Raw genomic sequence first — 23,072 nt, 5'->3', positions numbered from 1 at the left:
CTGGCCAGGGTGGGCATTAACACACAGAGGCACACAGAGTCCATGGCAAACACGAGTCTTGTTTGTATGCCCACAAACACACATACTGCACACACCCAACTCCACCCGCATACACCGCGCACATACACTCAATATGCCAGTCATATGCACACTGCCGCATACATACCACACACACATACACACATGCTATGTAACAACCGTGCCCACCGCACCCCACGTACACATGGATACACACACATACTCAGCTACTCGAATATCACACACAGAACATATATACCCTACCACACATAAGCACACCACTGACACTCCACATTGGTCACATGCATCCATGCCACATACACGTGTATACACACACCTCATATCACACAGTCCACATACCAGTCACAGGCATCATGCACACCACACATGTGCCATGTACTCACTTAACAACACATCCAGTTACACACACACCACACCTACTCCACATAACAAGCATACACGCCCACACATCACATACACGCCAAAATACACACACGCAACACATTCCACATACCAGTCCCGTGCATCTCACTTCCCGTGCATCTCTTTTACACACACACACACACACACACACGCACACCACGGCACCCAGCTTGGTTACTTTCCCCCTCAGCAAGGCGGGGCTGCAGCCTCGGGCTGAGACCTGGGCGGGGGGTGGTTACCAGGGGCCGCGAAGGGCTGGTGGCCGTGGCCCGGGACGTGCGCCCCAGTGGCCGCGCTGGGAGCAGGAGGCGGCCCCGGGGGAGCGCGCGTCTGTTGCGTGCGCATGTGCGCGCGCCCCCAGGGGCTTGTGTGCCCAGACTCTCTGGGGGTTGTGTACGAGGCCAACGTGAGTCGCGCGTGGGGAGAGGCTGTGCGTGTGAGAAAACCTTGCTCCCAGTTGCGCAGGAACCAGCCCACTGGACGTCCGGGAGGGCGTGTCCTCAGCGTGCACAGCCCTCTGCGGAGTGTGGACATGTGTGTCGAAGGGGAGTGTGTGGGAGGGGAGTGTGTGTGGGGACTGAGTGTGGGAAGTGTTCGTGGAAGCTGGCCTGCGTGTGAAAACCGAGCCGCCGAGGCGGGTGTGTTCCTAACGGCCCTCCGTCGGTCGGGCTCAGCCTCTGGGGACTGAGTGTGCGGCGGCTGCGGGGGGACGCCAACGACCCAGCACCCAAGCCCGGCATGTGTTAGGAGGCGGGGTTGGCGGAGGGACTCGTGGCGTCTGCCGGGGCCGGCGCCGGCGCGTGCGTGTGCGCGTGCGCGTGGGGGCGCGGCGCGCGCCACGGCGGAGGGAAAGCGGCGGCAGGCCCAGACCCCGGTCGCACGCCGGAGCGGCTCCTTTGCTAACCTGGGACTGCTGCGCTCCCGCCACCGCCACCGCCACCGCCACCGCCACCTCCAAGCGCTGGCGTGACTCCCAGCCCGCGCCCCGCCCTCCCGCGTCCGCAGCCGGCTCGGCTTCCTGCCCGCCCAGACGCCGCTCCTCCCGAGCTCCGGGTCTCGGTTCCGCGGAGGGAGAGGAAATGAGTGCGGCCGCGGCGCCGGCGCCCGAGCGCGGTTGGAAGAGCGAGAAAGTGGACGAGGCTCAGGCCCTGGCGCGGAGTTGCGCCGCCCGCAGACCCGACTTCCAGCCGTGCGACGGGCTCTCAATCTGTGCCACGCACAGCCACGGCAAGTGCTTCAAGCTGCACTGGTGCTGTCACCTCGGATGGTGTCACTGTAAGTCGAGCCTCATCTCCCCGCCTTTCGCCGCGGTCCCGGGGCGCCCGCGGGGCCGTCTGGGGTCGCGGCAGGGACTCTGCGGCCTGGGGGGCTCCGGGCTGGGCCGGGGCTGCTCTGCCGCAGGCCGGGGCCGCCCTGGGGTCCGGGCAGCGGGAACTGCCCTCGTGCCGGACCAGTCGTGTCGGCACTGCCTTGGCAACGAGGTGAAATTCGTGGGGAGCCTAGCTTTAGCCACTTCTACAAAAGGGGATCTACCTGTCCCAGGAAAATGGGATATATATATATTTAAAAAAAAATTTTTTTTTTCCATTTTGTTTTTCAACCGAAACGACCAGGCAGTGTGTTGAAAAAGGGTAGACAGCAGTCAGAGTGGACGACAACCGAAGGGGAAGCCTTTTTTCAGGGCTGGTGGTTAAAAGATGCTCCCCTCTTTTTATCACTTTTGTCTTAACGGGCTGCTATTTAAAAAAAAGGGAGCCCTTGGAATTACAATCGTAGCCCATTTCTTGTATCCAGATTGAGAAAGTGCTAAAGTGTGAGGGACTGCTTCCAAGAAGTTAATACTAACAGTTTGGAAGGGTGAACTGCTTGAATACCCAGTTCCAGCATATAGAGCCAGTGTATTCTAGAGAGTGTTTTAAAATTACAAAAATAAAATGAATGAAAATAAGCTTCAGTAATCTTAAACCAATTTATAGAAGTAAATGGTCTAGACCTTTCTCTACGTTTATCCCGCCTGTGATTTTTAAAATGGATTTAAGTAGCCATTTAATCAGCTTCATAATTTGATTAGTTCATGGAATTTGGCCTGCTCACCTAAATCTGGTGAATTATTTCTTTTTAGAAATATATTCTAAACTTAGTTTCCACATAACGTTATAATAGAGGAGTTTGGAGTGCTTATTTAGGACACAAATTCTCAAAGTGATCTTAAATTAAAATTATTTTTCCTTGTTGGTTAGAAAAAAATGGCTCCCAACAAGAGATGCAGTACTATAGCAGATCCTTATTTATATTAATTGAACATAATATATTTCTAAAAATTTTTTTCAGACATTTTATTTTGAAAAATTTCGAACATACGCAACACTGAAAGAGGATCACTGTAGTGTTATACACCTAGATTAACAACTGTTAACATTTTGCCACATTTGCTTTACTCTCTAGACTTTTTAAAAAGTTTTTTTTCCATAATATTTTAAATTGAATTTATGACTTCGAGGATAGAGAATTCTTACATTTTCTTTACAAATATAAGGCACATTGAACAGTACTCATTTTTTTTGCATTCTCTGTGCTGATGGGTCAGTTTCTTCCTATATTGCGTTATTCCTGTTGCTCTCAGATCCATTCCTAATTATATGGCATTGCTTCAGTGATGGACAGTGTACAAAGTTGGAAGTCACAACTGTGGGAAACCTGTGATGCTGTAGTACACAAATAGGATGAATCTGGTGAGTCCATTTCCTGAGGAAGTACAGAAAGAATCATAGTGTAGAAGGTGAGGAACATTAAAAATGGCCCAGTTCAATGCCTGTCTTATTTCATCATTCTCCTCTTTAAGTACACCATTACTGATGGGAACCTTGCAGTCTACTCAGGCAGCCTCTTCCTTCATTAGACAGCTTTGACTCTTAAAATGCTCTTCCTTATATGGAGCTGAAATCAGTTACGTTAGAACTTCTTTCCATTGCTCCTGTTTCTACCTTATGAAATCATATAGAACAATCTAAAGCTTTTTTAGATCAAATCTGTTTCAACTCTTCAGATATACACATGAATTTCTCACAGATATAGACTATCTTTTTCCTGTATCCCCAGTCACAGTCACAGTCACAATGTCTGGCCAGAAATAGGTTTGAAATTCACGTTTGTTGAATGACTGAATGAAGGTAGCCATTGTTTTCCTCTCAAGGCATTGCTTTGTCCTATTTATAAATCTCCATTCCCTCCTGCCTTTCCTTTAATGGTATTCAGGCCCCTAAGCATCCTGGTTTTTCTGTTCTGAACATGTGCCAGTATGGTTATGATCCTTTGAAGACAGTGACCCATAGAAGGGTACATCATATCTCAGTTGTGGTCTCATCTGTCCAGAGTTAAGCAGGACTGCTGTCGCCCGTGTTTGAGATACTACTGCTGCAGCTAGCATCACATTAGTTTTTCTTGTTTCCACATCATATTGAGCTTGTTGCTGTCAGATTGAACTAAGCTTGATGTGAACTAAGCCATTAAGCCTCTTTTTTGTTTGTGTGTTTGTTTTACATTTGTGGTATAAGTTACAGCGCTTGCCTATCTCACAGTTATACGTATGTATTTGGATATGGGTATTCATTGATCCCTTAGATATATTTTCCTCTTATTGGTAAAATTGTTGAACAGGGAAAGGCCACAGATGAAAGTCCTGAACTGCCCTTCAGGTTGATAACAATTCATTAATGAGCACTTGTTGTTATGGTCGTTAAACAGTTACCTCACTACCTAATTGTACCGTTATCCATCTTCTGTTTATCTTATCCATATGGGTATAATGAGAACCTGGTCAAATACTTTGTTGAAATTCTACCAACATACTACTTTTACATCTTTTTGATGTGTGATGTCTGTCTATCTGTAAAGATACTCGTAAAAAAAAAAAAAGAAAGGAAATTAGATTAGTCTGGTACAACACAGGTTGGTTCCACAAATGCTTAACATTTTCTTTTCTAAGTGATTAGAAGCTATTTTTTAAATAAATAATCTGAATTTAGAAAAGGATGGACATTGAGTATACTGGACTGTTGGCAATTCTTTCTTTCTTTTTTTTTTTTTTTTTAATCAGGCCTACATTCATTTCCTCTTTGCTAGTCTTTGGCAGCCCTCTGGGTCTCTGTGCTTCCTCCGCTGGCGGTGGTTCGGTGATCACATCCAAGAGCAGCTTCAGTTCGTTAAGAGCAGCGAGGTGCTCTGTTACAGTGTCCTCACCTATACTAGGCACCAATTCTTTCTACCTTTTTTAAGCCCAAATATTATTTTTCTTGAACAGAAGCAGAGTTAACGTATTTGAGAGGTTCTACTTCTTTTGGCACTCATGAACACAACATCAGGCCTAAGCAGAATTCCCGTAATGTTGTTGAACGTGTATAGTGCGCCTTCTCTTTATGAGACGTTATTATGGAAACAGGAATACAGCTATGAATACAGCTGGATCATGCCCTGTAAGCAGAGTGTAAGGGTGTGGTCCATGCTGTATTTATTTTTGTATTCCTTTAAAATCACAAGTGATATGGGTGAAAAAACTACCAGCTTGTTCACCAAGTCAGAAAATGCTAAAATAGGAGGACTACCTTGAGGTGCTTGAGAGAGGAAATTCAGAACAAATAAAGGAAAGTCAGTTTTATATGGTTGATGTTAAATTTGTGAAATTTATAACCTTATGAAGTAGAAAATGGGTTGAATTAACGAATGAATGAGTGAAGGATTCTAAGAAGAGTTTTGAGAGAGAAAAAGACATGACTTGGATAGGGAAGAGGAATGGGAAAGAATAAATCATATGCAGATATTGTAAAGTAGATTTTTTTTGTGGCTTGAGTAGGTAGAATATTTAGAAGAAATAAGAAATTTGATTGTTGAGATGTTAGGGAGGGATGAACAGGAAAGGTGGGGAAGTTTCAGTTGATAGAGACCTTGGCATGATAGTGACAAAATGGATAGTGGGGGAATGAAGTCAGCAAGGGAGATTATTTTCGTATTAGTGTAAAAAATAGGTTGAAATTCATGCAGCAATATGCACTTAATGGAAATCGGAATAGATTAAATTTGGAAGAGGAGGAAGAGGAGTTATAAAGGATAACTTCTAGATTTCTAGAATTTTGCCTTATGCAGCTTGGATGGATGGTGATGCCATTCATTCACTAACAGCAAAATACTGGAGAAGAACTAGGTTTGGTTGATCATGGAATCATGAACCCACGAAGACCATGAATCCAGTTTTGTATCTGTGGAGTTTAAGTTGCTTTGTCATAGCATGGTGATGTCAGTCGGCAGTTGGATATAGGGGATCTGGAACTTGGAAAAGTCTGCACTAGAGATAATATGGAAGTCATTTACTTCTTTATAGATTGCAGTTGTAACCATGATGAAGCATGAGATTGCCAAGGGAGAGACTGCAGTATGAGAAATGAAGAAAACCATTAGGCTTTCCTTTTAGAACACTAACATTTAGAGGCTGGTTACAGGAGGATGAGCTGGCAGTAGAGTCTGAGAAGAGATGGCCAGAGAAGAAAAATCTTAAAGTATGGTATTGCAGAGGCCAAGGGAAATGACTACTTTAATAAAGAGTATGAAAATGAAATCAGTTTTCAGCAGGTTATTTCTTAGATATTGGTGAAATCTAGAAATAATGATTTTATTACTGATGAAGAGGATGAAAGGTTTAATCCTGCCACAGTAACTTCAGGAATATACTTAATTGCATTATTAGTCAAAGCTGTTTGAGATGGTGAATTCTTCAAGACAGAGAAAAATAAAATGGCAGGAGAGGAGAATTAGGACACAAAGGTAATAATTAATATTTATTGAGTGATTACTTTGTGCCAGAGTAAGATGATTATGCTAAGCACTCAATAGCCAATTATGTCATTATGTCCATTCTGTAGTGGAGGAAAAAGGCTTAAAGGAGTAACTTTCCCGTGGGCACATAGCTAGTAAGGAGTAGAGCCTTGGATTTGGATCCATGTCTATCTGATTCTAGGACCTGGACACTTAACCACCATAGGTGCTGTGGAGCAATTTAAAGTTAATGAGCAGGGCTTCCCTGGTGGTGCAGTGGTTGAGAGTCCACCTGCCAATGCAGGGGACACGGGTTTGAGCCCTGGTCTGGGAAGATCCCACATGCTGCGGAGCAGCTAAGCCCGTGTGCCCCAACTGCTGAGCCTGCGCTCTAGAGCCTGCGAACCACAACTACTGAGCCCACGTGCCACAACTCCTGAAGCCTGTACGCCTAGAGCCCGTGCTCCGCAACAGGAGAGGCCACCGCAATGAGAGGCCTGCGCACCTCAATGGAGAGTGGTCCCCGCTCGCTGCAACTGGAGAAAGCCTGCGCGCAGCAACAAGGACCCAACACAGCCAAAATTAAATAAATTTTAAAAAAAGTTAATGAGCAAAATCAACAGAGTTTTTAGGCCTTGTTAAAACCAGTGATGGGAAAGTTTTTAAGAAATAGGTGGCAAATTGTATCAATGGCCATAGTGAAATACAAAAGAGTGGGAACCGTAAAGAGGTCACTGAATATGGTGGGGAATGAAGTCCAAGTTAAGAGCTATCAAAGCAAAAGTGATTAGAGGGTGTCAGGGGTGGGTGGAGGTGAGGGAGTGTATGTGGTATAATGTTGGTACCATCAGCAGAACTCAGCTGTATTGGCTTAATAAAATCACACAATAGGTGAGCTCAGTTTTCTGCAGCAGACATCTTAAAAGATGTCTGTCTCTTTCAGGTTGAAAGCAGGAAGAGTGGCACTTGATGTAGTCTAATAGATGATATTAACATATCTAAAGAAAGACTGTTACAGCAGAAGGTAGATGGGCAGCAATGAATTATAGAAAAATGGGAGTTGGAGAGGCAGAATTTGGAAGTGTTTTTTGCAGACTGTTCAGAGAAGGTGGCACTGCCTAGAGGCTTACACGTCTGGTCCCTGTGACTGGACTATCCCAGCAAATGTTTGGTTATAACTTGGCTTCTTATTTATAGATTTCCTATAGGGAGAGAAAGAGCTGATTAGAGGATTTAGCTGTCAGGAGGGGCAAATAACACTTCTCTCCACTAGTTAGTATATTAGCATTGTGGTTTTTGCGTTACTCTATTTGTTCTATTTTCCTGCTTTACACAACCCCCAAAATCAAGTTCTGACTTCCCCAGGGTAATGCCAGTTGGTTTTCCTAAGGGGCAACTCAGTCATATCAATAACAGAAGCTACAGAAAATATATTTAAGGTTGTTTGACTGTGAGAACTAGCAAAAAACGGAGTGGTGGTTTGATTCGATGGAGGAGCCAACTGAAGCTTTTTTCTACTAATGAGGGTTCTTTACATGTCTGGTGGTTAAAGGAAGAGGATACAGGTGTTACCGTGCAAAGGTGAAATCAAGTTCGGAGTGAGTTTCCTCAGAGCTTTTCCAGAGATAGAGAAAGCTGATAGGTATTTTTCCATCCAAGTGGTGCTTCAGTAATGGACACACACCAACTTCAGTGATAACAGATAACACACCTGTTGCTTATATGCAGGCACAGTGGTAACCTTTTTGCATGTGTTAGCTCATTTACACCTCACAGCAACCTTGTGAAGTAGGTACTGTTATTATCCTCATTTTTTAGTTTAGGAAACTTGCCGAGTAGCCCTGGCCACATGTGGTCAATGTGCATTAGAATCTCACAAACTGGATGGTAACCAGGTCTCTGGGTTTCTTGGTTCCACTCAGGGTACAGTGAGGAGGATTTCAGCTATTTAAAAATTTTTTTCGAACAAGGAGGATTTAAATAAGTAAAATGAGAATGGTTTCTGATTTTAAGAGAGGGGCAATTACATGAATTATGAACATTTTTGGAGTGGTTGCAAACTCTATAAAACTATGCTTTTAAAAAACATTTGATAACATATTTGTATAATATGAAGGTTCAGTCATGTCATATCCTCAACTGCTCCCTAACTGGTGCAAGCCCTTTTTTTTGGTTAGATTTGCATACATACCATTAATTATTATTGGTTTCCAAGCCTGTTGAACTTAGGGATTTGAACCAAATAGCTTTTGAGGGCTTTTCTATGATAATTTCCTACATTATAACACCCTCACTTTAAGTTTGTTTTCTCATATTGTGAAATCTCATTAATTTACAAGAAGTAATATTTTCAGAGAAATTAAGTGTTATTAATTCCAAACAAATACAGGAACATATGTTTAACAGCTAACAGTTGTCTAGTAGAAGATGTGTTTCCTCGAAAAATAAGGAATGTTTTATACATAGAATGTGGAAGGCAGAGTGTAGTCCTATTAAGGGCAAGGGCTGTGGAGTCAGACACACCTGAGTTGAATCCTGGTTCTTCCATCCATTGGCAGTGTAACTTCCGACAGGTTACTCAACCTCTCTCAGCTTCAGTGTTCTCTTCTGAAAAACAGGACTAAAAATCCTACTTCACAGGGTTGTTGTGAATATTATATGATGTAAAGCAGTACTTAGTGCAGGTGTTCAGCATCAGCCCCTCCTCAAAACAAACAAACAATGGAAATACTAGGTAGCCTGGTCATCCTGAGGGCAGGCTCTGGAGTTGGGCTTTGTGTTTGAATCCTGGCTCTGCCCACTTACTAGTTATATGGTTTGGGGGAAGTTACTTAACCTCCGTCTTTCAGTTTCATCATTTTTAATATGGGGATAATAACATAGTTACATGTTATTGTCATAGTGTGATGATTGTCAAAGTCCCCAATTCCAACTGCTTCCCCTTCCAAAAATGTCCTGCTTAACCTGGAATTCACTTTGTAACCATACTCATTTGTTCAATTACACACTTCAACACAATACAGATGGTAAAATAATACATTTTAAATAGTATGACATTTAGAAATCGAGTTTTTAAATTGCCCTCACTGTTGAAAGGTCTATTTTATAATAGTTACATTGTGGTGATTATCTGCTTTTTATCATGGAATCTTATATTGTACTCCCCACTCCCCTACTCCATCCTGTTTTCCACCATTGTTAAGCAATGGATAGTTCTGGTTAATCAGGTATACCAGTTAATAGAGAACTGTCATATCAAACATGGGTTAACACATTTCAAAGGATCAGAATATTACAAAACTGTTAAAGTGAAACTGTACATATTTAACTTTAATGATTTAAAAGTCTTGTCACGATCCTGTAGCGATACTTAGCTGTTACTTGGAATACTGATTTTGTGTAGAAAAATGGCAAAAGTGCTAGTTAACAGAGGGGTCCTGGCTTTTAGAATGGTGGACAAAGTAGATTTAATTGTAGTTTTTGCAAGTTACTTTACTCAGAGTCACAGATTTTTTTGTTGTGTGTTTCTCCTGTTCTTACTGTTGGTTTGCTTTTGAATATCCTGATATTTAGCAGTATTCTGTAAGCACACTGCCAAAAACATGCAATATCTGGAGTGCCAACAATATATGATAAATCCTTCCAGTTGTGTCTGCACAATGTCCCAAAACAGTCCATTCAGGACAAATTCTTTAACCTCCCTAGTGCTTATTTGTCTATTTAAAACTAGATTCTTGGTGTGATATAGAATGTATTTCTTCCTCTGTATCTCATTTAAACAGACCTTTAGTGAAATAAAAACACTAAGAGTGTAATTATTTGGTATTTTGTGGAATACTCTGTCTGTTAGAATCATTTGCTTTATCTTTCTGTCTACACACACACACATGCACACACATGGTTTTTTCTTAAACCATTTAAAAGTAAGTTGCAGACATGACATTTCACCTAAATGTTTCATCATGTGTCTTAAGAAAGAGGACATTTTTCTATGTAACCACAATACTAATCATACCTAAGATAATAACAGTAATTCAGGAGTACCATCTAACATACAGTTTCCTTTATCTTCAAAAAATGAATTTTATAGCTGACTTTTTTTTTTTCAATTTGGGATCCAGTCAAGATTCATACATCACATGGATATTTTAATGGCCTAGATTGTGGTGCTGGTTTCATGGGTGTATACTTATCTCCGAACTCATCACATTTTCTACATTGAATCTGTACATCTTTTTCAGTGTCAGTCATACCTCAGTAAAATGGTTGAACAAGTGAAATAAATACAATGAGTGGAAAAAAAAGATTCATGCATCACATTTCATTATTGTATCACTTTAGTATCTTCTTTAATCATTCTAGAATAATCACACTTTTTTTGGATGGTATTGAAATTTTTGAGGAGTCCAGATTAACTGCCTATACTGTCTCCCATATTTTAGATTTGCCTTATTAGATTTAGGTTGAACATTTTTGTCTAGTTATTACATAGGTGAATATTGTACCTTTCTTACAGCATTACATGAGGAGACAAGTCAGTGTGTTCCACTAGTGCTGGTGCTAAAGTGATAACTGCCAAATCTGTCCATTATAAAAATATTGTTTCCCTTTGTTATTTTTCTTTTTAAAATTATTTTTTTCACTGTTTAAGAATAAGTAATCCGTGGGGTGATACTTTGACACTGAGTGAATATCCTGTTCCCCAACAAACTTTAACCCAGTGATTTTAGTATTGACTGAGGAGTCTTGTGTGAATCACTTATTTCATTGTTGTTGCAAAATAGTGATTTTCTAATTCTGTGATTCCTACCATTTGATGGCATTCTTTTGTAACAAAGAGGTTTCTCTTCTCTACCTATATATATCCCTCTGTTTTAGGTTTTATTATAGACAACTTGATTCTTTTAATTTGTTATAATCAAGTAACATAATTTGTGTGTGTGTGTGTTTAGGTTTAAGATTTATAAAAAATAACAGAGAACACATATTACAAACATCAGAGTTCCCACCACCCAGATGTAACTGGTGTTTCCATTTGTTCATCACTCTTGCTTCAGATAAAGTTAGAGTCCTTGCTACTTTCTTTCAGAGTCTCTTTCTCATCCTTCTCTCACCAGAAGCAGCCACTATCATGAATTTGGTGTGTATTCTACCAGTAAAGTTTGGGACTGCTTACACCATGCTTTCAGAGTTGGAAGGTATGTTAGGGTCTAATCTTTTCCTATTTTATTTTTATTTATTTATTTTTTAATTTTTAATTTTATTTTGGAGTATAGTTGATTAACAATATTGTGTTAGTTTCAGGTGTACAGCAAAGTGATTCAGTTATACATATATGTGTTTCTATTCTTTTTCAAATTTTTTCCCCATTTAGGTTATTACAGAATACTGAACATAGCTCTCTGTGCTATACAGTAGGTCCTTGTTGGTTATCTGTTTTAAAAATAGTAGGGAGTATATGTCAATCCCAAGCTCCCAATTTATCCCCCTCCCCCACCCTTCCCTCCCCACCCCTGGTAACCATAGTTTGTTTTCGAAGTCTGTGAGTCTGCTTCTGTTTTGTAAATAAGTTCATTTGTATCATTTTTTTTTAGATTTTGCATATAAACGATATCATATAATATTTGTCTTTCTCTGTCTGAATTACTTCACTTAGTATGATAATCTCCAAGTCCATCCATGTTGCTGCAGAGGACATTATTTCATTCTTTTTTATGGCTGAGTAATATTCCATTGTATATATGTACCACATCTTCTTTATCCATTCATCTGTCAGTGGACATTTAGGTTGCGTCCATGTCTTGGCTATTGTAAACAGCGCTGCAGTGAACATTGGAGTGCACGTATCCTGGGAAAACTATGGTTTTCTCTGGATATATGCCCAGTAGTGGGATTGCTGGATCATGTTCTATTTTTAGATTTTTAAGGAACCTCTATACTGTTGTCCATAGTTGTTGTACCAATTTACATTCTCATCAACAGTGTAGGAGGGTTCCCTTTTCTCCACGCCCTCTCCAGCATTTATTGTTTGTAGACTTTAAAAAAAAATTTTTTTTTAAAAGGTATCTTTTTTATTTTTTTAATTTTTATTTATTTATTTATGGCTGTGTTGGGTCTTCGTTTCTGTGCGAGGGCTTTCTCCAGTCGCGGCAAGCGGGGGCCACTCTTCATCGCGGTGCGCGGGCCTCTCACCATTGCGGCCTCTCTTGCTGCGGAGCACCCGCTCCAGACGCGCAGGCTCAGCAACTATGGCTCACGGGCCCAGCTGCTCCGCGGCATGTGGGATCCTCCCAGACCAGGGCCCGGACCCGTGTCCCCTGCATTGGCAGGTGGACTCTCAACCACTGCGCCACCAGGGAAGCCCTGTTTGTAGACTTTTTGATGATGGCTGTTCTGACTGGTGTGAGGTGATAGATACCTCATTGTAGTTTTTTTTTTTAAAATAAATTTATTTATTTATTTATTTATTTAATTTATTTTTGGCTGTGTTGTGTCTTCGTTGCCGCGCACGGGCTTTCTCTAGTTGCGGCGAGTGGGGGCTACTCTTTGTTGTGGTGTGTGGGTTTCTCATTCTGGTGACTTCTCTTGTTGTGGAGCATGGGCTCTAGGTGCATGGGCTTCAATAATTGTGGCACATGGGCTCAGTAGTTGTGGCACGTGGGCTCTAGAGCTCAGGCTCAGTAGCTGTGGTGCATCGGCTTGGTTGCTCCGCGGCATATGGGGTCTTCCCGGACCAGGGCTCGAACCTGTGTCCCGTGCATAGACAGATGGATTCTTAACCACTGTGCCACTAGGGAAGCCCTCTCATAGTTTTGATTTGCATTTTTCTAATAATTAGTGATGTTGAGCTTCTTTTCATGTGCCTCTTGGCAATATGTATGTCTTCTTTGGAGAAATGTCTATTTAGGTCTTCTGCCCATTTTTTGATTGGGCATTGCCCATTTATTGAGCCGCATGAGCTGTTTGTAGATTTTGGAGATAAATACCTTGTCAGTTGCATCATTTGCAAATATTTTCTCGCATTCTGTGGGTTGTCTTTTCGTTTTGTTTATGGTTTCCTTGTTGTGACAATGCTTTTAAGTTTAATTAGGTCCCATTTGATTTCTTTTTATTTCCATAATTCTAGGAGACAGATCAAAAAAGATATTGCTGTGATTTATGTCAAAGAGTGTTCTGTCTCTGTTTTCCTCTAAGAGTTTTATAGTATCCTGTCTTACAGTTAGGTCTTGAATCCATTTTGAGTTTATTTTTGTGTATGGTGTTAAAGAGTGTTCTAATTTCATTCTTTTACATGTGGCTGTCCAGTTTTCCCAGCATCACGTACTGAAGAGACTGCCTTTTCTCCATTGTGTAGTCTTGCCTCCTTTGTTGTAGATTAATTGACCATCAGTGCGTGGGTTTATCTCTGGATTTTCTGTCCTGTTCCATTGATCTGTATTTCTGTTTTTGTGCCAGTACCATATTGTCTTGATGACTGTAGCTTTGTAGTATAGTCTGAAGTCGGGGAGCCTGATTCCTCCGGCTCTGTTTTTCTTTCTCAAGATTGCTTTGGCTATTTGGGGTTTTTTTTGTCTCCATACAAATTAGAAAATTTTTTGTTTTAGTTCTGTGAGAAATGCCATTGGTAATTTGATAGGGATTGCATTGAATCTGGGGATTGCCTCAGGTAGTATAGTCATTTTGACAATATTGATTCTTCCAGTACAAGAACATGGTATATCTTTCCATCTGTTTATGTCATCTTCAATTTCTTTCATCAGCATCTTATAGTTTTTGGAGTATACAGGTCTTTTGCCTCCTTACATAGGTTTCTTCCTAAGTATTTTATTCTTTTTGATGTGATGGTAAATGGGATTGTTTAATTTCTCTTTCTCCCCCTCTTCCATTGTTAGTATATAGGAATGCAGTAGATTTCTGTGTATTAATTTTGTATCCTGCAACCTTACCAAATTCATTGATGAATTCTAGGAGTTTTCTGGTCGCATCTTTAGGATTTTCTATGTATAGTATCATGTCATCTGCAAACAGTGACAGTTTTCTTTTTAAATTTGGATTCCTTTTATTTCTTTTTCTTCTCTGATTGCCATGGCTAGGACTTCCAAAAGGACAATTTGATTCTTTTTAATTTGTTATAATCAAGTATCATAAATTATTTTGATGTTCAAATTGTCTTAAATTTGGGCAGTGAGAGCTCCTTCAAGCTGGCTTCTGTGACCTTTTGACATGTTCCTGTCATTTTTTGAGCACTTTACTGCTTTCTGGAACAACAAGATGTTCCAGGCTTACCTAGTAATTTCCTCACCCCAGACCAGAAATTAGAAACCATTATCTGGGCTTTTAATGTGTTTATTTCTACTGGGATATTACTGCATGTTACTTTCAGTGGATAGACGTAGGAAGTGTGTGTGTGTGTGTGTGTGTGTGTGTGTCTTTCACCGTTCCCCATTCCATAATTGTACCTCCCTTCTCTGTGGGCAAAAACCCTGGTTTCCATAATATCATAATATTTACTCATTTCTTCTATCTTCAGTTACACACAAGATAGTTTAGGAATTATTACATTAGTACCATTACCAACAACCAACTGATTACTAAAGTTCAAGATTCTTTGCTTGTTTTGGTTTTTAGAATATATCTTGGAAAGGATTTATAGTCAGAACACCGTGTTCAAAAGTTTCTTGAATTAATTATTTTCTTGTATGTGGTTATGTTATCAGGTTAATTTATTTCTGATTTGAATCGATTTTGGGTATACTTTTTTCATCCTTTTTAAATTAAACTTTTTATTTTGAGATAATTTGTGGATTCACATGCAGTTGTGAGAAATAGTACAGAGAGCTCATGTGTTCTGTATTCAATTTCCCAGTGGTAGCATTTTGCAGAACTGTAGTACGATATCACAACCAGGAAATTGACATTGATACAGACAGATTCAGGAGCATTTTTATCATTGCAAGCATACCTCATGTTGCCCCTTTATAGCCACACTCACTTTCCCTCTTGCCCCAACCCCTCATTAATCCCTGCCAATTGCTAATCTGTTCTCTATTTCTATCATTTTGTCATTTCCAGAATGTTATATAAATGGATCATACAGTATGTAACCTTTGGGGATTGGCTTTTTTCACTCAGCATAATAATTCTCTGGAGGTTCCTCCAGGTTGTTTCGTATATCAATAGCTCATTCCTTTTTATTGCTGAGTAGTGTTCCGTGGTGTACACGTACCACAGTTTGTTTATTCATTCACCCATTGAAGGACATCTGTGTTGTTTCCATTTTTCAGTTATTATAAAGAAGCCTGTTATAATCCCTTGTGTATGGTTTTCTGTGTGAACAAAAGCCTTCATTTTTCTGGGATAAATGCCCAGAAGCACAATTGCTGGGTTGTGTGGTAGTTGCACGTTTAGTTTTTTAAGAAACTGCTAAACTGTTTTCCATGGTTACCATAACATTTTACATTCCCGCCAGCAATGTATGAGTGATCCAGTTTCTTCACCACATTCCTGTCAGCATTTGGTGGTGTTGCTATTTTTATTTTAGTGATTCTGATAGATGTGTACTGATCACTCATTTTAATTTTAATTTGCATTTACCTGATTGCTGACGTTCATGTGCTATTTGCCATTTGTATATCCTCTTTGGTGAAGTGTCTCTTCTCTGGTTTTTTTTTTTTAATACTTTATTTTTTTAGATCAGTTTTAGGTTTACAACAAAATCAAGAGGCAGGTATGGCGCTTTCCCATGTATTTTGCTGCTACACGTGCATAGCCTCCTCCATTATCATCTGTCAGAACTGTACATTTTTTTACCCAGGATGAACCTACATTGACACATCATAACCATCTAAAGTCCACAGTTTACCTTAGGCTTCACTCTTGGTATTGTACATTCTATGGATGTGGACAAGTATATAATGACATATATGCATCATTATAATATCACACAGAGTATTTTCACTGCCCTAATAATCCTCTGTGCTCTTCCTATTCATTTCACCCATCCCCTTGGAAACCACTGATATTTTCATTGTCTCCATAGTTTTATTTTTTCCAGAATGTCATATAGTTGGAATCATATAGTATGTGGCCTTTTCAGACTGACTTTTTTCACTTAGTAATATGCATTTAAGGTTTCTCTATGTCTTTTCATGGCTTGGTAGCTCATTTCTTTTTAGTGCTGAATAATTCCATTGTCTGGATGTACCACAGTTTTTAAATTATTTTACTTTTTAAAAATTGAGGTATAACTGACGTATTCGTTTCAGGTGTACAACTTAGTGATTCAGTATTTGTATATACTGTGAAATGATCATCACAGTTTAAGTCTAGTTAACATCCTTTACCATACATAGTTACAGATTTTTTTTCTTGTGATGAGAACTTTTAAGATATACTCTCATAGCAACTTTCAAGTATACAGTAGAGTATTATTAACTATACTCACATTACATCTCCATGACTTATTTATTTTGTAACTGGAATTTTGTTCGTTTGACCATCTTTACCCATTTTGCCCATTCTCTCACCCTCCTGCCTCTGGCAGCCACCAATCTGTTCCCTGTATCTGTGTATTCAGTTGTTTTGTTTTTTTTTTTGATTCCACATATAAGTGAGAATACATGGCATTTGTCTTTTTCTGTCTGACTTATTTCACTTAGTATAGTGCCCCAAGGTCCATCTATGTTGTCGCAAATGGCAAGATTTCATTATTTTTTATGGGTGAATAATATCCCAAATATATAGCACATTTTCTTTATCCATTCATCTGTTGGTGGACACTTAGATTATTTTAGTGTCTTGGCTATTGTAAATAATGCTGCAGTGAACTCGGGGGTGTGTATATCTTTTCAAATTAGCATTTTTATTTTCTTCAAATAAATACCCAGAAGTGGAATTGCTGGATCATATGTAGTTCTATTTTTAATTTTTTGAGGGACCTCCGTACCGTTTTCTGTAGTGGCTGCACCAAGTTACATTCCCACCAACAGCACACAAGGGTTTCCTTTTCTCCACACTTGTTATTTCTTGTTTTTTTGATAACAGCCATTCTAACAGGTATGAGGTGATATCTCATAGTAGTAGTTTTGATTTGCATTTTCTTGATGATTAGTGATGTTGAGCACCTTTTCGTGTATGTGTTGGCCATCTGTATATTTTCTTTGGAAAAAGGTCTATTCATATTCTTTGCCCATTTTTTAATCAGATTGTTTTTTTGCTATTGTATGAGTTCTTTCTATATTTTGGATATTAACCCATAATCAGTTATATGATTAGCAAATATTTTCTCCCATTGGGTAGGTTGCTTTTTCATTTTGTTAATGGTTTCCTTTCCTGTGCAGAAGCTTTTTAGTTTGATGTAGTCCCACCTGTTTATTTTTGCTCTTGTTCCCTTTGCTTTTGACATCATCTAAAAAAATCACTGCTAAGACTGATGTCAGGAAGCTGACTGCCTGTGTTGTCTTCCAGAAGTTTTATGGTTTCAGGTCTTACATTCAAGTCTTTAATCTATCTTGAGTTAATTTTTGTGTATGGTGTAAGATAGTGGTCCAGTTTCCTTCTTTTGTATGTGGCTCTCCAGTTTTCCCAACACCATTTATTGAAGAGACTGTTCTTTCTGCATTGTGTATTCTTGGCTCCTTTATTGTAAATTAACTGACCATATATGCCTGGGTTTGTTTCTGGACTCTATTCTGTTCCATTGATCTGTGTTTGTTTTTATGTCAATATCGTATTGTTTTTATTACTCTAGTTTTGCAGTACAGTTTGAAATCAGGAAGCATGATACCTCCAGCTTTATTCTTCTTTCTCAAGGTTGTTTTGGCTATTTGGGGTCGTTTATACTACAGTTTCTTCATTCACCTAGTAAAGAACATTTTAGTTGCTTCCAAGTTTTGGCAATTATGAATAAAGCTACCATAAATATCTGTGTGCAGGTTTTTGTGTGGACATAAGTTTTCAGCTCCTTTGGGTAAATACCAAGGAGTGTGATTGCTGGATCGTATGGTAAGAGTCTGCCAAACTGTCTTCCAAAGTGATTGTATCATTTTTCATTCCCATCAGAAATGTGTGAGAGTTGCTTTTGCTCCACATCCTGTCCAGCACTGGTGTTGTCAGTGTTCCAGATTTTGGCCATTCCAATAGGAATCTGTGCTGGTATCCGATTGTTGTTTTAATTTGTAACTCACTAATGATGTAGAACATCTTTTCATGTTACCTGCCATCTGTATATCTTCTTTGGCGAGGTGTCTGTTAAGGTCTTTGGCCCATTTTTTAATTGGGTTGTCTTCTTAATGTTTTTTTTTTAATTAAATTAAATTAAATTTTTTATTTATTTTTGGCTGGGTCGGGTCTTAGTTGTGGCATGCGGGATCTTTGTTGAGGCATGTGGGATCTTGCGTTGTGGTGTGTGGGCTTCTCTCTAGTTGTGACACACAGGCTCTAGGGTGCGTAGGCTCTGGTAGTTTGCGGCATGCAGGCTCTCTAGTTGAGGCACATGAGCTTAGTTGCCCCACGGCCTGTGGGATCTTAGTTCCCTGACCAGGAATCGAACCCGTGTCCCCTGCATTGTAAGGCGGATTCTTTACCACTGGAACACCAGGGAAGTCTCTGTCTTCTTACTGTTGAGTTTTAAGAGTTCTTTGTACATTTTGGATAACAGTCCTTTATCAGATGTGTCTTTTTCAAATATTTTCTCCCAGTCTGTGACTTGTTTTCTAATTCTCCTGATGTTTTCTTTCACAGAGCAAAAATTTTTAATTTTAAATAAGTTAAGGTTATTAGTTATCTCTTTCATGGATCATGTCTTTAATGTATTTAAAAAGGCATCACCAGACATCCCTGGTGGTGCAGTGGTTAAGAATCCGCCTGCCAGTGCAGGGAATATGGGTTCGAGCCCTGGTCCAGGAAGATCCCACATGCTGCGGAGGAACTAAGTCCATGCACCACAACTACTAAGCCTGCGTGCCGCAACTACTGAAGCCTGCGCGCCTAGAGCCCATGCTCCGCAATGAGAGAAGCCACCGCAATGAGAAGCCCGTGCACTGCAATGAAGAGGAGCCCCCACTTGCTGCAACTAGAGAAAGCCTGCACGCAGCAATGAAGACCCAACACAGCCAAAAGTAAATAAATAAATTTATAAAAAAAAAGTAAAAAGACATCACCATACCCGAGGTCATCTAGATTTTCGCCTATTTTATCGTGCAGGAGTTTTATAGTTTTGCATTTTACCTTTAGGTCTGTGATCCGTTTTGGGTTAACATATGTGAAGAGTAAAAGTCTGTGTCTAGATTTTATTTATTTGTGTTTGCATGTGTAAGTCCAGTCGTTCCAACACCATTTGTTGAAGAGACTTCTTTTGTTCTCTTCTACTTGGATTTTTTTTTTTTTTGCTGTTGAGTTTTGAGAGTTTTTTATATATTCTATGTACTAGTCCTTTGTCAGAAGAGTAGTTTGTAAATATTTTCTCCTAGTTCTGTAGTTTGTCTTTTCATCGTCTTACAGAGGCTTTTGTGGATCACAATGTTAAAATTTTGATGAAGTCAGATTTATAAATTTTTCCTTTTATGGATGATGCTTTTGGTGCTTTTTAGAACTCTTTGCCTAACTTGAGATCCTGAAGATTTTTTCCTATATTTTTTCTTAAAAGTGTTATAGTTTTAAGTTTTACATTTAAGTCTATAATCCATTTTGAGTTTTTGTATAAAGTGTCCATTTTTGATCAAGGTGGTTTTTCCTGTTTGTGTGTTTTTTGTTTTTTTTGCTTCAGCGGTATTTGTTGAAAAAGCAGTTTTTCCTTTACTGAATGCATTTTGCACCTTTGTCAAAAACCATATTGTGTTAGTCTGTTTCTACACTTTCTATTCTGGTCCATTGATCTATGTGTCTGTTCTTCTGCTAATACCACACAGTGTTGATTACTATAGCTATAGAATGTGTCTTTAAATTGGGTAGATTGGTTCTTACCACTTTTTCTTTTTCAAAATTGTTTTAGCTATTCTAGTTCCTTTGCCTTTCATATGAATTGTAGAATAACCTTTTCTATATCTACAAAAATCTTGTTTGGATTCTGATAGGAATTGTGGTAGACCTATAAATCAGTTTTGGGGAGTTAAAGTCTTTACAATGTTGAATCTTCCATTCCACGAACATGGTATATGCGTCCACTTATTTAGATCTTTGATTTCTTTCATCAGCATTGTGTAATTTTTAGCATGTAAGTCCCATACATATTTTGTTTGAGTTACACATAAGTATTTGCATTTTTAAAAATTGCAAATCGATTGAATTTTTAATCTTGGTGTCCTTGTGTTTATTGCTAGTATATAGAAATATAATTGATTTTTACATGTTTATCTTGACTTCTCATGTGCAGGTAGGGACAGTTTTATTTTTTTGCTTCCAATTCACGTGGCTTTCCCCTTCTCCCCCTTTTCTTACTTTGCTGCACTGGCTAGAGCTTCCAAAACTATGCTGAATAAGAGTGATGAGAGCAAATATCTGTGTCTTGTTCCCTTCTCCTTAGGAGGAAAGCATTAGATCTTTCACCTTTAATGTTAGTAGTAGGTTTTTTGTGGATTCTCTTTATCAAGTTGAGGAAATTCCTTTCTGTTCCTATGTTCTGAAAGTTCTTATTATGAATGAGTATTAAATTTTGTCAGATGCATCAATTGATAAGGTCATGTCATTTTTTTCCTCATTAGCTTCTTAATATTTTGAATTATATTTTCAAATACTGAACCAGCCTTCCACCCTGGAATAAACGTCACTTGGTTATGGTGTATAATTTTTTTTTTATATATTGCTGAATTCTATTTGTTAATAGTTTGTCAAGGATCTTTATGTCTATATTTATGAGGCGTGTTAGTCTCTAGTTTTCTTTTTTGTATTGTCTTTGGTTGTGTTATCAGGGTAATACTAGTTTTATACAATGAATTGGGAATTTTTTATCCCTAGCCTATTTTCTGGAAGAGGTTGTTTAGAATTGGTGCTATTTTTTCCTTAAACATTAACAACTGTTTAAGGGAACAGGTAATTTTTAAAATTACTAATTCAATACTGTATAGCACAGGAAACTATATTCAGTGTTTTGTAATTAACTATAATGGAGAAGAATCTGAAAAAGATTATATATGTATATCTGAATCACTTTGATGTACACCAGAAACTAACACAACATTGTAAATCAACTATACTTCAATAAAAAAAACCCCCAAAGTTAAAATTAATAATTCAGCTTCCTTATAAAGCATATTCAAATTATTGCCAATGGGTGAGTTGTGGTAGTTTGTAATTTTTGAGGAATTGGTCCATTTCATTCTAAGTTGTCAAATTTATGTGTGTAGACTTGTTTGTAGTAGTCCCTAATTATACTTTTGATGTCTTCATGGTCTTTGGTAATACCCCCTGCTTCATTCCTGGTACTGGTACTTTGGGTCCTTTCTCTTTATTATTATTTTTTTAATCACTCTTGCTGGAGGTCTGTTAATTTTATTGACGTATTTGAAGAACTAGGTCTTGTTTCATTTATTTTCTCTATTATTTTTCTGTTTTCAATGTCATTGATTTCCTCTCTCGTCTTTATTATGTCCTTCTTTCTGTTCTGCTTGCTTTGAGTTTATTTTGTGCTACCCTTTTTTTTTAGTTTCTTAAAGGTGGGAACTTAGATTATTGGTTTGAGACTTTTCCTCTTTTCTAATGTGTGCAGTTATTGCTATCAAAGTCCATCTCAGTATTGCTTTAGCTGTACACCACAATTTTGATATGTTTTATTTTAATTTTCATTAAACTCAATGTATGTTTTGATTTCTCTTGATATTTCTTTCTGATTCATGGATTATTTAGAAGTGTTGTTCAGTTTCCAAGTGTTTGGAGATTTTTGATATATTTTTGTTAATTGGTTTCTAGTTTTAACAGAACACACTTTGTGTGATTTAATTCTTTTAAATCTGTTGAGGTTTGTTTTATGACCCAGGATATGGTCCCAGTGTCATGGGCACTTAAAAAGTCTGGGTATTCTGCTGTTGTTGGGTAAAGTGTTCTATAAACGTCTATTAGATCCTGCTGGTTGCTTGTATTGGTGAGTACATCCTTGTTTCTTTTCTATCTAATATGTTCTGTCAGTTGTTGAAAAAGGAGTGTTGATGTTCCATAATTAATTGTGGATTTGTCTTTTCCTCCTTTCAGGTCTGTCAGTTTTTGCTTTGCATATATTTGCTGCTCTGTTTTTTGGTGCATACACATTTAGAATTGCTGTGTCTTCTTGTTAGATGACCCTTTTATCATCATCTAATATCTCTCTATCTCTGGTAATTTTCTTTGCTTTGAAGTCTACTTTATGTGATATTAATATAGGCATACCTGCTTCCCTTTGATTAATGTTTTCATGACATATCTTTCCCCTTTTTTTATTTCCAAACTGCCTGTATTGGTAAATTTGAAGTGAGTTTCTTATATACAGCATAAGTTGTTCTTTAAGCCACTGTGCCAATCTCTTTTAATTAGACCATTTACACTTAATGTAATTATTGATAAGTCAGGAATTAAGTCTGTCATTTTATTTTTTGTTTTCTGCATTTTCTCCTTGTTTTCTGTTTCTCCTCTTTCTTTTCTCTGCCTTCCTGTGAGTTACTTGGACATTTTGTAGAATTCCATTATGAGTACCTGTAATATTTTTGAGTGTTCTCTTTTTGTAGCTTTTAGGTATATGTATATAGCTTATCAGGGTCTGTTACTGTCCTTTGACGATTTTGAGTGAAATATTGAAACCTTACTTCCCTTTATATCCCTCTGTCCTCTACCCATTTATAATATAACTATCTTAAGTATTT

General features: G+C 38.8%; 1 protein-coding gene across 4 annotated transcripts in view; it reads left to right on the top strand.

Moving 5' to 3' along the window:
- The first annotated feature begins 1,038 nt into the window (after window positions 1-1,038).
- The window catches only part of C4H3orf70 (chromosome 4 C3orf70 homolog), a 78,403-nt gene continuing 56,369 nt past the window's right edge, over window positions 1,039-23,072 (top strand). For all 4 annotated transcript variants that reach the window (XR_005019762.1, XR_005019760.1, XR_005019761.1 and 1 more), the window contains exon 1: window positions 1,039-1,716. Coding sequence is in view for 1 of the 4 variants with exons in the window: in XM_036851373.1 (XP_036707268.1) it covers window positions 1,521-1,716 (196 nt within the window). In the remaining 3 variants the exon portion in view is untranslated. The remainder of the gene's footprint in view (window positions 1,717-23,072) is intronic.

Source organism: Balaenoptera musculus, chromosome 4 (assembly GCF_009873245.2).
Source record: "Balaenoptera musculus isolate JJ_BM4_2016_0621 chromosome 4, mBalMus1.pri.v3, whole genome shotgun sequence".
In the NCBI taxonomy this organism is placed as follows: domain Eukaryota; kingdom Metazoa; phylum Chordata; class Mammalia; order Artiodactyla; family Balaenopteridae; genus Balaenoptera; species Balaenoptera musculus.
The sequence above is the reverse complement of the archived record's forward strand: the minus strand, read 5'-3'. Positions and strand labels throughout refer to the sequence as shown.